At 40.2% G+C, this 15,745-nt stretch overlaps 1 protein-coding gene across 3 annotated transcripts in view; it reads right to left on the reverse strand.

Annotated features, from left to right (window-relative positions):
* The window catches only part of CHD6 (chromodomain helicase DNA binding protein 6), a 203,002-nt gene that overhangs the window by 129,260 nt on the left and 57,997 nt on the right, over positions 1 to 15,745 (reverse strand). For all 3 annotated transcript variants that reach the window (XM_076011121.1, XM_076011120.1, XM_076011122.1), the window contains exon 3: positions 7,651 to 8,171. In XM_076011121.1, the coding sequence (XP_075867236.1) occupies positions 7,651 to 8,171 (521 nt within the window). The remainder of the gene's footprint in view (positions 1 to 7,650; positions 8,172 to 15,745) is intronic.

Below are 15,745 nucleotides of genomic sequence, written 5' to 3' on the forward strand. Positions count from 1 at the left end.
ACTTAAACAGGCTCCATTATTCCTGTGATCTTTCATCTGAGACCCATGTTTCTCAAAGGATGATCAAGAACCAGCTACACTTTAATTACCTGGGAGAATTCTCAACTGTAGATTCCTGGGCTCAACCCCAGACCCAATAAATCATCCTCTTTGGGGATGTGGTCAGGGAATCTACTTTTCTAACAAGCTGCCCAGGTAATTCCCTAGCAAAGTCTGAAAACTAGAGATCCAGACAGATGCCCCCAACTTGGGCCAGTCCAGCACACTAATTAGTTTCTTGACTTTCAAGAGAGAATATAAACCATTCTGACATGTGGAAATTCCAAAGCTTATGCTCTGCCCTCACCAGCAACATGAACACCAAAACTCAAGACCTTAGCTTTCAAAATTAACCTCCGGCTTAGTCAAAACGCTGGGCTCCCTCTGTAAGACAGGACAACGTAAAGGGCTCACCCTATTCCTCAGGTACTCACTCTCCAGGTATTGAGTAAAAGCATCAAAAGGCCTCATATACAACCAAAATGGATCATCTTTCCTGTTCACCAAGCTGTGCTCTAATGCCACGAAGCTGACTTTTATGACAGGCTGTTTCAAGAAAGAAAAATATTAAATTCACAGGCATACAAAAGCATTAGATGCAAAAAACTGTTGTTGAGGACAGTATCCATTACATCACATAATGTTCCTGCTATGGTTGAAAGTGTCCCCAAAAGTTCCTGTGTTGGAAACTTAATTCCCAATAGAACAGTGTTGGGAGGTGGGGCCTAATAAGAAGTGATTAAGGTCATAAGGGCTCTCCCCTCATGAATGAGTTCATGTTATCACAGGAGTGGGTTGGTTATCTTGAGAGTGGCCCCCTCTTGCTCCCTGGCTCTCACCCTCTCTTGCCCTTCTGCCTTTGGCCACAGGTGGATTAGTAGAACAAAGGCCCTCTCCAGATGCCAGCGCCATGCTCTTGGACTTCCCAGCCCCCAGAACCATGAGCCAAATAAATTTCTGTTCATTATAAGTTACCCAATCTGTGGTACTCTGTTACAGCAACATAAAATGAACAAAGACAGTTCCCTAAGTGAGAAATTTCTTTCTCAACTGGTAAAAACTCAGTTTCCCACATGTTCCTACACCTATCTTTCTGATCCCCTGCTTCAGCTATACTGGTAGTGTGTGTCTATGTATGTATAGGTACATGTATATGTTTGTATGTATACAAAAGTACACCTGTGAATGTCTTCTTATGCAAGTGGCTCCCATCCTCTTTGGAAAAGGTACCATAATTAAAAAATAGCATAAGCACATGAGCTATACTAAGTGAAATTTTAATTTCAGAGTTAGAGAAATGACAGAGCCTAACTTGGGTTCCTAAAGGACCTTTCTTCCTTAAATTTTAGATAATAAAGGGATGACTGAAACTCATTCTCAAAAATAATTTGGAGCTGGACACAGTGGTATGTGGCTGTAATCCCAGCTACCCCAGGGACTGAGGCAGGAGGATCACTTGAACCAGGGTGTTCAAGTCCAGCCTGGGCAACATAAAGAAACCCTGTCTCTAAAGAAAAATAAATAAGAATAAAATTAAAATAATTTGGAAGGAAAGGAAGACAGAGTAGTTTCAATTAAAACTTCTTCTACTTGAGAGTTTTAGGCTTTTATTTCCTAAGCACTAAATGAATACTCATCACTATTAATTATCATCCTTGGAAAATTTGCTAGACTCTACCTATAAGCTTAGGAGAGGAGACACTTTTAATTACCTGTTTGCTGCCTCTCAAATGCAAAGAGAAACAGCAAAGGAAAAAGTTGAAGCCATTATAGTCCTTGAAAGGATACTATGGAGTAAGCAAACTGAAATTCTATACAAAAGGGGCCATTTACTACAAATAAAAAATCAGGGCCAGGCGTAGTGGTTAAGGCCTGTAATCCCAGCACTTTGGGAGGCCAAGATAGGAAGACCTCTTGAGACCAGAAGTTAGAGACCAGCCTGCACAACAGTGAGAAACCATCTCTGCAAAATATTTTAAACATTAGTCAAGCCTGGTGGTACACACCTATGGTCCCAGTTACTTGGGAGGCTGGGGCAGGAAGACTGCTTGAGTCCAGGAGGTCAAGGCTACAGCGAGCTATGATCACGTTGCTGCACAGCCTGGGCAATAGAGCAAGACCCTGTTTCTTAAAACAAACAAACAAACAACTCCCCCCCCCCAAAAAAAACAATTTCTGTAATACTAGAATCTCCTCGTGTCCATTTCTGACCTTCCCCAGCAAAGCATAAAGAGACATGAAAAGCTGAGGGGTGGCAGGGAGTAGATCTTACAGCCAGGTGAACCTGGAGGCAAATCTTGACAATGCTCATCAGTTTTATGGTTTGGACAAGTTACTTTTTGAACGTTCATTTATTTATAGAATGAACATACCATCTACTGTTATTTAACAATGAGAGTTATTATAACATATCTTATATAGGTCTTATTTCCAGGGAGAATTTTATCCATTTGTTCTTGGAATACAATTAAGTGACATACATAAAATATCATGTGTGAATCTGACAAACCCCTCTGGTCACTGGCCCCCAGGGACATAAGAGACACAGGCATGGTGGTCCTGATCATGGGCACTTAACTTTTTTTGAGAAGACAAGTAAGAAAACCACAGTCAATGACTGAAAGGCAGCCTGTTGCAGAGGCAAAAATCAGGAGGCCTCAGTTTTTAACACACCCCAGTGAAAGGACAGACAAGTCCCTGGCTGTAGTACAACAGGGTTGAACTAGACCTCTTTTAGCCTGTGCAGGTCAAAAGTATGATTTATAATGAAAAGTCAGGCTCCAAGGGCCTCAGAAGTTCAGAGTGGACACAAAGGCACACTAGTTTGGGGAAGCTCTGTGGAGGAACTTGGACTTGCACTCAGATTCAAAGAATGGGAAGGATTAGGGATATGAGGAGGACAAAAGGGCATAAGGGGCTGGGAGAAACAATAAGAGCAATCGAAAGGAGAAAGGAGTTAAGTACCTTTAAGGGTTAATGGGACGAATCTAGCTGGCCAGGTCTGTTGCCAGAGATGGAAAGGCAGAGAGAGGGGAGACCTCCAAGAGTTTGAATAACAGAGAAATGACTCTGGACTTTTCCTGGAAGCAACAGAAAAAATCAGAAGTTTCTAAGCACGTATAAATTGTTAGAGGGCATTCCATTTCCCTGACACTATGTTTTTAGAAGGAAAAGCATGTTTTATTCCCAAGGAGGGCAATGCTGGAAATATATTTTCTGCCCTTCTTCAAACTCATCTCATTTCTCTGATTAGGGATATAACCTGACTGGCAAGATTGGGAAAAGGAATGGGAAATAGAATGGCGCATAAAAGGCCCAGCAGTTCTGGTGGATGAACTCAACTGAGGGAGCAACCAGGAGTTGAGATGCTGGCCACAGCCAAAGAAAGTTCTTCCATGCAGTCTACCAATAATGAAGCTGATAACTGGATGTCCATCACTGTTGACTATTTCCCAACTGATTTAGAATTGAGATGAGGGAAAGGGGATTTGATTTACCACCAGCAGCACTGACTGCTAACATAAATAAGTTAATAGCAGTGTTTCAGAAAGGCTACCCAGGTGGCAGCTGGCAAGATGGACTGAAGGAGAAAAAGGCCGGAGCCTGTAAATCAGTTGTAGAGCTCCTACAGCAATCCAAGCATTCAGTGAATCATTTATAACCTTCAAGTACTATCTAGTATATAATCAATAGCTGCTCAAATCAAAACATGTACTGGAGCCAATGTGCAAGAGTAAATGAAAGAACACAAACAATTAAGACTTAATTACTAACGTACTTTTAAAAAATCAATTAATGTCCTTTCATATCCAAAACTGCTTCTGGGCTAGGCACGGTGGCTCATGCCTGTAATCCTAGGACTTCAGGAGGCCAAGGCAGGAAGATCGCTTGAGGCCAGTTCAAGACCAGCCTGGGAAACATAGTGAGACCTTGTATCTACAAAAAATAAAAAATTAGCCAGGCATGGTGGGATGTACTTGAGTCCCAGCTACTTAGGAGGCTGAAGCAAGAGGATCACTGGAGCCCAGGAGTTTGAAACTGTAATGAGCTATGACTGTGCCACTGTATTTCAGCCTGGGCAACAGAGTAAGACCCTATCTCTTACAAAAACAAACAAAAAAACCTGCTTTTGCTGATCACTGGGATTAATTAAAGGGACCAAAATAATTACATAAAGCTGAGAGAGAAGAAAATCAAACACTCACCAGTCCAGAATTCTATATGGGCTACATAGAAGAATTCTAATATGTCACAGATCAATATCATACAGCCCCAAAATAAAAATTCAGAAAGCCCCATATAACTTGCCCACATAAAGAGATGACCACCCCTGTCTATCTGTCAGCCTTCTCTCAAAGGGTGTCTCCTGGATTTCTAAACCAAGAAGTTCTGCTGTCTTCTAAGTTAGCAGTAGCCCTTGAAAACACTACCAAGCACTTCCCTAATCACTTAAAATGAGATCACAATTAAGTTCCTTTAATTATTGCTACATATATATAACAAAACCTGTAAGTTTTTTTTTTTTTTTTTGAGACAAGAGTCTCACTCTGTTGCCCAGGCTAGAGTGAGTGCCGTGGCGTCAGCCTAGCTCATAGCAACCTCAAACTCCTGGGCTGAAGCAATCCTCCTGCCTCAGCCTCCCAAGTAGCTGGGACTACAGGCATGCGCCACCATGCCCGGCTAATTTTTTCTATATATGTATTAGTTGGCCAATTAATTTCTTTCCATTTATAGTAGAGACGGAGTCTCACTCTTGTTCAGGCTGGTTTCGAACTCCTGATCTCGAGCAATCTGCCCGCCTCAGCCTTCCAGAGTGCTAGGATTACAGGCGTGAGCCACTGCGCCCAGCCCCTGTAAGTTTTTTATTAGTCAGAATCCTGATTTTGCCTATACATCTGATACCCAACCTTGTTTTATGAAATGCCTCCTCATTCACAAATGGAATTTATGGCAAAGTCTGTACACTCATCACTTTGTTTCATACCCAACACAATGTAAATATGAATTCCTTAAAAAAGAAGGTGTTGGCCAGGCGCGGTGGCTCACGCCTGTAATCCTGGCACTCTGGAAGGCCAAGGTGGGAGAATTGCTTGAGCTTAGGAGTTCAAGACCAGCCTGAACAAGAGCGAGACTCTATCTCTACTAAAAAAAAAAATAGAAAGAAATAAGCTGGACAACTAAAAATATATATATAAAAAATTAGCTGGGCATGGTGGCACATGTCTGTAGTCCCAGCTACTCGGGAGGCTGAGGCAGGATTGCTTAAATCCAGGAGTTTGAGGTTTCTGTGAGCTAGGCTGACACCATAGCACTCTAGCCCTGGCAACAGAATAAGACTGTCTCAAAAAAAAAAAAGGAGGTGTTGATAAAACTGTACATGTCAGAGACCAGGGGTTTAGTAAGCTGAAACACCTGCAGCTTTCTACTGCCCTCTACACAAAACAGATTCCTTATTAGACTAATCACCCCAAATTCTCAAACACTATCCTCATTCCTCACTATTCACTATTCTCTGTAATAACCAAAAACGGTCACCCCACTAGCTCACATCTGATCCTTTTCCTTCATAGAAGCTATTAGCCTAAAGAACCATTTCAGATTTCTCCAAAGTAATATGGAGATGAAAATTATTGACAGAAGAATCACTCTGCTACTCCATCTACACATTGGATATCAGATTATGTTCACTGAGAAATCCTGTAAGGTTTTCATTTGTCAGAATTCTGATTTTTGCCTACCTATCTTGATTTTCTATAAGGTATTTTATGAACATTCTCTGTAAACTACATTCCTAGGATCTCACCCAAGCCTCTTTGACAGACAAAAGATGAAATCCCTTGCCAGGAAGAAGGAAATAAATACTATGAGGCAAAATTTTAACTTGGATTAGGAAATTATCCATCTGGTCCCAACAAACTGTCCCAAAAAAGAACTGAACCATTTAGTAAACTCCAAGTTGTAGCACACACCACTTAAAATGCTTTCTCTCTTTAAAATTTACCTCCTTTGTGTTTGGCCCAGCACAGGTCTGATGGCCTCATTACTTTCTGTTCTGTTAGCATTCACATCAATCTCTACATTTTTATGGTCTGATATAATATATACATACACATAGATAGATGCAGATATAAATATCCCGCCTTTGCACCTGAGATTTTAGAAATGTAGATCTATTAAGATAGGGGTCAGGCCAGGTGCAGTGGTTCACGCCTGTAATCCTAGCACTCTGGGAGGCCTAGGCTGGCGGATTGCCCGAAGTCAGGAGTTCTAAACCAGCCTGAGCAAGAGCGAGACCCCGTCTCTACTATAAATAGAAAGAAATTAACTGGCCAACTAATATATACAGAAAAAAATTAGCCGGGCATGGTGGTGCATGCCTATAGTCCCAGCTACTCGGGAGGCTGAGGCAGCAGGATTGCTTGAGCCCAGGAGTCTGAGGTTGCTGTGAGCTAGACTGATGCCACAGCACTCACTCTAACCTGGGCAACAAAGGAAGACTCTGTCTCAAAAAAAAAAAAAAAAAAAAAGATAGGGGTCATACATTTGTTTGGTATTTCCTCAAAAAGATTAAATATAATGTTCTGTACAAAGAAATTAGAGACAAAATGAAAATCATTCTATCTATATATAGATGACAGATACTAAATTCACTGCATAAGGAATGCATTTGCTATCCTGACAGGACTTATAGCCAGGACCTGTGTATCACCCACTCTGCAATGAATCTGTATTTATGCTCTCTGATTCTCTACAGGTCACTATGGTCTCCTCTGGTCTTATTTACTCAATATTTCCCAAGCACCCGTTGATGTGTCAGGCATTGTGCTACACAATGAACTAGAGAAAAAGATCAGGAATGGTAGTGCACTCAGAGCTTGTAACCTAGGGGAAGCTAGCCAGTTCTTGTCTGCCTGGAACTCTGCACATACTCATGGCTCTCCCAGGCTGCCTGCACCACTGATTCCCATGACTGTGCACCTTCCTCATAGCTGCTCCTCTATCACTCTCACTGCTGCTATTCTAAAAATTGCTGCCATTGCTGTATCAGACCCGGAATACCCCTTCCCTTATACCCTGTTCCTTGTTACTATTTTAATTCTTCTTAGTTCAAAAGGAATGGCAAAAAATTGTATGGTCAATATTAATTAAAGTTATCTTTCTCTCAACAGGAGGTGAGAAAAGTGTAAAGTGGTTCACTTCTGGCTGAAAGCTATGAACATAAAGAGCACATAAACATGGAATTTAAGGGGTACATCTACATAAGGCAGGAAACCAACCACCAACTAAAGAATGCCAAGCACTAAGTATACAGGCCAAAAAGGATGGTTGGGGTCTAAAGGGGGTGGGGAATTAACTCTTGGAGTATCCTAAAACCAAAAATGTTTTGGAACACCATGACTCTAGGAATGTGATTAAAAAACACCACCTCCAAGGACAGTCCCTTGCATTAGAACCAAGTGGTTATCCCTGCTCCCCATCCTATAAGTAAGGTATGAAGCTGAGGTCCACAGGAGGGCAGTGATTTATATCCAGGGGCTTGGGCTAATGCCAAAGGCAAATCGTTCCGCACAGGCCCAGGCAAGCGCTCAGAGCAGGGAGAAAAGAACGTACCTGGCCTTCCTAGACTTTGTCCTGGCTGCAGAGTCAGCACAGCTTCTCTTTTCTTTGGCCTCCTTGGTGCCTGAGGCCTCCCGGGGCTTCCGTGCCTTCTTTGCTCCATCCTTCTGTTTCGGCTCCTTGGGCTCCTTGGCCTTCTTAGGCTCCTTAGCCTTCCTGGGTTCCTTTGGCTCTTTCGGTTCTCGTTTCCTCTTTGGCTTGGGCTCCCTGTCCTTGCTTCCCTTTGCTGCACCCTCTTGTTCTCCTGGCTCCTTTTTCTTCCGTTTCTTCTTCACTCCAGTACCTCCTCCTCCACTGTCCTCCATCCCATTATGGGAGGTCATTTTCCTAGGAAAAAGGGTAGCAGCATCCTCTTCAGCAGTGTACAGGTCCTTCTGGGACAAACAGTGACTAGCAACATCTTCAATCTTATCTTCCTGATCAGTGCTGCAGTCAAATGGTGACGGGGATTTGTAGTCAAAATTGACAGAGGCATCAGACATTGGGGAGTGATTGAGAACTTTTAAATTTGACAACTGTAAAAGAAAGAGAAACAAGCATATTACCCTTCTAATGCATGCTTCATACAAGAATGTCATTCAGTTTGAATGCATAATTTGTTCAACAAACATTTACTGAGTCCTAACATGTGTTCGCTCCAACTATGCTAGGCCAAGGGACACACATGGCCTTTGTCTTTGCGGAGCTGTACCAAAGTATTGTGAGCATACTGTATTTAAAAATTAGTACATAAAAACCTGAAGAGTTTCTACATTATATGGAGAAATCTGAAACACCTTTGAAGTTTCATGTCTAAAACAGGAAACTACTATAGTCTCCTATAAAATACCTTCAGATGCCACTAGCAGACACAAAATCCCAGGCATACTGTTCTGACCCGGAATGGCCTCTATTGTGTTAATACACCAAAGTTACTGTTCAAATGTGTTCTGAGACCTTGGTCACGAATTAAGGTAGCATCACTAGGGGTGATAAGGAGGCCAGGTCAAATTCAGTGGGATGCTGCTACCTCCCCCTAATCTTTGTTCTCACCTATCATCAAGGAGCATCAACTTTCAGCTTGGGTAATTCTCAACAAGAAAAAAATCAGGATCATTCAACTAAAAAATTTTAACTACAAATGGTGATGTTCTATATGATCATCTAGCTTAGTTACCAAATTGAGCACCAAATAGCCTTTGACCATATGCAAAAACCCAAACTACCCACATAGAAGAATGCTTTATTGTGATAGATGCCATTAGAAAGGATGTGTCACAGGTGCTGAAGGCAGCCCTAAAAAGAAAGTTTCAAAGCTGTTTTTGAGTACTGTCAAATAAAAGTACAGCATCTCAAGGTGACCGCTTTAAAGAAAATATCCCTTTGGAAGTAGAAGTTACATCTTATACTTTCAGGTCTGGTGTTATAAAAAATATCTGCCGTTTCATAACCAAACTAAGTTTGACAATAATCAGGTACTTGTGTGGGTGCTAGCTTCAGAGAACAGCTCACTCTCCTTGGTCTGAAACAAAAAATTTAAGAAGAGCCTGGGAGGGACAAGCAGGCTTTCCAGGAAGATGGTTACAATCGTCTTCGGGTGATGGCTTTGAAACAGCACCATTTGTGAGGAGCCTTTTCTCCTAACAAGAGTCTGGCATGTGCTAAAGGGCACAGACACTTGCCCAGGTGGTATGGTTTCCCTCCAGTGTGCCGGTTACCCAATCTGTGCTCAGACTTCCTGGCCCACCCTGGGAGTGATGGAGACTAGAAAATTCAGCTGCATATTTCTCCTTCTGTTTTTTCCAGTTCCCTTCCCTAGTCTGATGCTCCCAAACATTAACACTGAGAATCTCAGGAGAGAAAGATGAAAGAAAAGAAAGATTTTTTTTTGGATCTTTATCATAAATACAGTCTGGCCTCATAAACAATCCTAAATCCAGAGGGAACTGGTCATTCTGGCAAGACTCACTACTGAAAAAAATAGAAAAACAATTCGGTTTGACCACCTCATTACCAATCAAGTACTTAAGATGGCTTAGGAAAAGGAGGAGCTAAGTAGACATAAAAGAAATTTAAAATCAAATACAAGAAAAAGGCTAAGATGGTAAATTTTATGTCATGTGGTTTTTACCACAAGGCAAAAAGAAACCCAGCAGTGGGGTGACAGATTATCTAGTTAAAGTTCAGATCCTGTGAATATACAGCCAACCTCGGGATATTACTGAATTCTGTGCCAAGGAACACTTGGCCCTCAGGCAACAAGATTTTGCTTAGCATGCAAGCAGGGACAGACTGAAAAAGCAAGGCATACAGGTTTGTTTATTAAAGAAGCTTTCAAAGGTAACACATAGAAGACCTAATTCTACCAGGGCAGTTCTCTGTCAGTCAGAGTGAGACCCTCTCTCAACCTCACGTCCAGGTCTCTTTTCTGAAGGATAGGCTCTCCCAAGAAGCTGGAAGCAGGTGACAGTAGGGGGTACTTAATCATTAGGGTAGTAACAACAGAAGCAGCTAACATTTATTGAACACATACCATATGGATATACTAGGCATTACATGAGGCACGTTTCATGATCTCTAATCTTTATAACAATCCTACAAGGTCAGCAGAAAAAGAACCATTTTGTATATGGAGAAATGGAAGAATAGTCATGTTAAGTGATATGCCCAAAGCTATACAGTTATCAAGTGGAAGTGCTTGGATTTGAACTCTCCAACTGTCCAAAGCTAATATTCATTTCACCAAGCACTGTATGACCTCCCAGGGAACTGTAACGACTGCTAGGCCACCAGACCAGCATAATGAAACTTGGTTAGAAAACGTGAAATGTGATGGAGTACACAACCAATTTGGGAAAAGGGCAAGCAGTTCTTTATAAAATTTAACATATATCTATATGATACTCCAGCAAATCCATTCCCAGGAATCACAGATAATTGTCTAATATACCCCCTCATCTTATAGATAAAATAATTAGTTCAGAGAGAAGAAGCAACAGGCCAAGTATATATTCCCAGACAAGCAGAAGAACTGGGATATCCTAGAGGAAAAAGGGAAACCCAAGAAATACAACAATATTAAAAAGGGGAAAGTATCCTAAAAGGCAGATACTGGCAACAAAAATATATAAAATTATAATTTCAAAAGTCAATAACTGGCCAGGCGAGGTGGCTCACACCTATAATCCTAGCACTCTGGGGGGATGAGGCAGGCGGATCGCTTGAGGTCAAGAGTTTGAAATAAGCCTGAGCAAGAGCAAGAACCCGTCTCTACTAAAAAGAGAAAGAAATTAATTGGCCAACTAAAAATATATAGAAAAAATTAGCTGGGCATGGTGGAACATGCCTGTAGTCCCAGCTCCTTGGGAGGCTGAGGCAGAAGGATTGCTTGAGCCCAGGAGTTGGAGGTTGCTGTGAGCTAGGCTGATGCCACGGCACTGTAGCCCAGGCAACAGAGTGAGACTCTGTCTCAAAAAAAAAAAAAAAAAAAGTCAATAACCCACCAAAAATGTTTTTATTTTTAAAGCACCTTATTGAGAACTTTTGATTCTTAGTATTTAAAAATTGAAAGAATTTCCTGTCACACTTCTGCTTTTTTCATAATACACTAACCCTCTGGGCTAGTCTTCCCATGGGTGAATCAAAGTTAGGTAGAAGAAGACAATTCTCCACAGTCTCAGCAATATTTGTGTACTTGGGTATGAGCTAAGCATGTCACAGATCCAAACCTTTCATCACCACTTTGAAGCTGCTCCAATGACATGGCCACCATTGCTTCCCAGACTCCTCTGGTCAAGGCAGGAGAGGAGGCGGTGCTACTCAATGTTTGTAAGTAGTCTTCTTGATGTCAATGTTTTCTACATGTAAATAGACTTAAAACCTCTTTTTATTTAAAGAAAATTTTTAAATTATCTGAAAAAATTAGCAGCTTATTTCTGTTAAAAAAATAATAGTTTTTCATCTGTCTCATAAATGTTAGTGATATATTTGATGACAACAGTAACATGAGCTGGAAAAAAAACAATATGCAATATACAATTACTATGTAGTAATAATATTTTAGTTAGAATTGTGTCAACTTTCACACCATTTAGTTTGGTCTTATAAATACCAAAAATAAATGCATTGGCAAACCCTAGGATTCTAGTCAAGATGGACCTGGTCCTCTGAGGCCATCAAGCCCAAAACTACCCTCCCCTCCCATGCTAACAGTCAAGTATTTTTTTTTTTAGACCATTAAAATGTTTTATTGTAAAACATGCACAAAGTACATAAAACACATCTGTACAGTTTAATGAACAATTAAAGCTAACACCATCTATCTACCCCCAAGTCAAGGATTAATAAATAGACTTCCAGTCTCTTCTAAGGACAGGGAGATTCCTGCTCACAGGCACATGCCACGGCCGAGCAGCTCAACTTCTCAGGATGTTTTTCCTTGTATGGATCTAAAACCTATCCTCCTATAATTCTCCCCATGTGTCCCACTCTTGTCCACAGGTCCAGCAATAGATACATTTAACTTCTTTTCCATGCAATGCCCTTAAGTCTTCACTTCTTCAGGCTACACAGTCTTAGCATCATCCACCATACCTCACATGAAAAGAAAGAGTCAACGTTGTTTTGCCATCCCAGTCACTTTATTCTGACCTTGAGTGTATGTTTCAGAACATAAAATGAAGTAGAATGATGGGGGAAAATTGTTAAGGTACGTTAAAAGACAGGGGAAAGCATTTAATGCTCAAATTTCTTTTTAAAACATGATTCTAGGGCAAGACTGTTTTGAGTCTTGGTTTTACTGGACAATTTACTAACTACCCACTTTATACATGTTGGAAAAAGCCTTCCAATGACTACCAAACTCAAGGTCTGACTTCTGTTACCCCTGATGATCTGCAGGCCCTCTGTAGGATAAAGCTGGAAAACTCTGAAGTGAATTATTTACTAATCCATATTATATCACCAATTTGGCTATTCTTCCTCTTTTCACTATTCTGAACTGTGGATCATGATTTAGTGATCCATAGTAGTGGTAAACATCTTCCCAGAGATATGAGTCATCAGCTCCCAACTCCCCATGGCCCAGGACAGCTGGGACCAATTCTTTTGGGAATTTGGAGGTCAGCTAAATCCACCATGCTTCTTTATCCTACTTCACCTCTGGTCACTGTTCAAAATTTAGCACCCCACTCTAGGCCTTTCCTTTCTCCCTTACCACCATGTGCTATGTCTTCCCAAACCGATTCATTATCATTCTCTTCCCTCCCAAGCTTTCCTCAAGAGTCCTCTTGAAGCAACCTCCCTGAAACCTGGCTCTCCACAGAAGATACCACTTCTTTTAGAACACTCTCAAATTCTTTGGTGGGGCTGACATTTCCTATACCCACATACTCTCCAATTCCAAAGCATCATATTCCACCCACAGTGTAAAACTCTGGCTCTTCTAAGGCATATGTCAACCCCTACTTTAACTGTCTGTCTGTAACCAGACTACAAATTTCTTAAGAAAAAGAATTTTTTAGTTACTGTTGAACCTGGCCCAAAGTAGAACTCAAGTATTTCTTGGATGAATAAATGTTGAAAAACTCAACAAATATTTGTTAAGTGAATGAATTATATTGCTATTCATTCTAGGGAAGAAGACATGGTCTAATAACCTGAAGGTCTTTGAGAGTCCTACAGCATATTTTGCCACCCCACCTTTATGTTTTCTAGGGGACCTAAGCATAGGCTCTGCTTACCCAACTTCTGGTCATGGAATTAGGAAGCAAGGTTCTCCTGTAGTTAACTACAAGTCTGGGTTACCTCTTGGTCATAGCTCCAAAGTTTTATTTCTACTTAAAATATGTGTTTCTATTGCATTCATTGTTTATTAACCCTTTTCTACACTGGACACACATCCAAAACCTTCTTACCACTTGAGATTACAAATACCTGCAGATCATATCATATATCACATAATGTTCTCCATATTATACTTTTCTGAGTACCAAGCAAGGAGCTGAGAGAAATAAAAGTCAATATTCTTACATCATAGGTTTATTATCGCTGACATTAGGATGTGTCTCCTTACAAAGAAATATTTTCAGCTACATTATTTACCAATAGTGTTATATGGGTTTTCAATGATTAGAGTTCACATTTTATTTCTCTAGCTAATTTTCTTTCTGCCTAATACTGCTTAGTCATCTTAGAAACTAAAATATATATATTTCTTAAGAGCAGTTTAGTTATTTTTTAATATAGATAAAAAGTCTATACCTCCCCTGAGTGATTAATTTTAAAACATTTTATTAAAGTCTATTTTTTTTTTGCAACATTTCTTTAGGCAATACAAAGTCAATCTCTAAACCCTTTGTTCTTGATACACCACTCCTGTTATACCCTTTCTGGTTAATAAGAAGCATGACTATGCATGACTGAGTTTTCACTAACTGGTAAAATCTATCATCTCAGTTTAATTTACCTTGCTAAGATTTTGAACAAAGAAATGAGGAATTAGCAAGATCAGAATGTATTTACATGTTATTTTCCTCCAGAGAAAAGGAAAAATGAATACAAATGAGGGTTTTTAAAGAGTGGATGTTTTATTTGTTGCTACTTCTAACACCTTAGAATGATGGTAAGAAAAAAAGAAAACATTTGATGGTTATTTTTATTTAAGATTTCCTTGCCACTGACATACTGAATAACCAATTACCTCACTGAATCCTTATCTATATGATGTGAGGCATGTATGATTGCTCTCACTTAAGTGATAAAAAAATGAGGCTGAACTTACCCAAAGTTATGCAACTAAGTGGTAGGGTGAAGAGTTTCAATCCTGTGCTATTGAATAATCAAAGCCCAAGTTCATTCCAAAACATGGGCCTCTTCTCTATCAGGCAATGAACTCTTAATCCTGGAACATAGATACTGCTTCAGCGTGAATATAATTTTCTATTTTCACGCTCTGCAACTTCTTGTAATTTAGTCATTAGTATAGCCTAACATCAGTATTAAAAGGAGCAGGATCAACTCTTCCTAAAAGTGGCTCACTTAGTTAATCTACTCCTCTCTCATATCTAATATTAACTTTTAAATGAAAAACCCCATTCTGTTCATCAACATTACTGTGAGGTCTAAAACAAAAACCCATCAAACTGAGGCTACATAATAGCTGGCTGACATACCAATATGAATCGGTAAAATCTCAAAAGAAAGAAACCAGAATTTATTTAGGGGTAATTGCTATAAAATGTTTTTATTTAAATAAAAGCTTACCTTAAAGAATGCTTTAAACATGAAATACAGAGATTGCTTTAAGAAATATAAACCTGCTCACATATCATATATGACAATAGTTTTGTGGGTTTGGGGTTCTCTTCAGTAATGTGTTCTTTTTAATAGTGGTATAATATTCCACTAGGTGCATGTGCAATGATTTAAATAGTAACCTTTCTGATGGATGTGTAGGTTTTTTCCCTTTTTGCTATCATAAATAAAACATCAGTGAAAGCCCTTGTACATACTGTTTCACACACCTAAGTATAGTCATAGGATAAATTCCTGGCAGATGGAACTGCATTCTCTATAGTGTTTGCCTATCAGCTGACAACTCTTTATAGAGCTAGGACAGACAGAAATCCAATGTGCAGACAGTATTTAGTCACTGCTCTTTCTCTTAAGAACTGGCAGCAGATGAGTCAATTATTTTCCCAAATCAACCTATCCATTGAGGATAGAACAGAGGGTAGTCCTTGCAACCATATCCCTAAAGTCACCCTATATCTGACTAAGGCTCCCTGGAGCAAACTCAAGAGAAAGAGTAGCTGGTCCCACCCAACCTCTTTGCACAGGGTCCAAGTGAAAAGCCGGGATTCAGATCCCCCAGTTACCAGGTTGTCTTTCAATCATATAAACGAAAACCAGCCCATCAGAGATAGCCTGTTTCCAAGAGACAGAGGCAGGTCTCTCTATCTCACCTCCCTGAGCCACACTGATTATGGTCCTGGAGTTCCTTTGAATATATAAGCACCTGGGACATAGGAATATCAGCTAAGGAAAGAGATCCTGGCAAGATGAATCACACTCCTCTCCCCATCAAGAAACCAAATGCCAAATAGTTGAT

The sequence above is a fragment of the Microcebus murinus genome, chromosome 16 (assembly GCF_040939455.1).
Source record: "Microcebus murinus isolate Inina chromosome 16, M.murinus_Inina_mat1.0, whole genome shotgun sequence".
In the NCBI taxonomy this organism is placed as follows: domain Eukaryota; kingdom Metazoa; phylum Chordata; class Mammalia; order Primates; family Cheirogaleidae; genus Microcebus; species Microcebus murinus.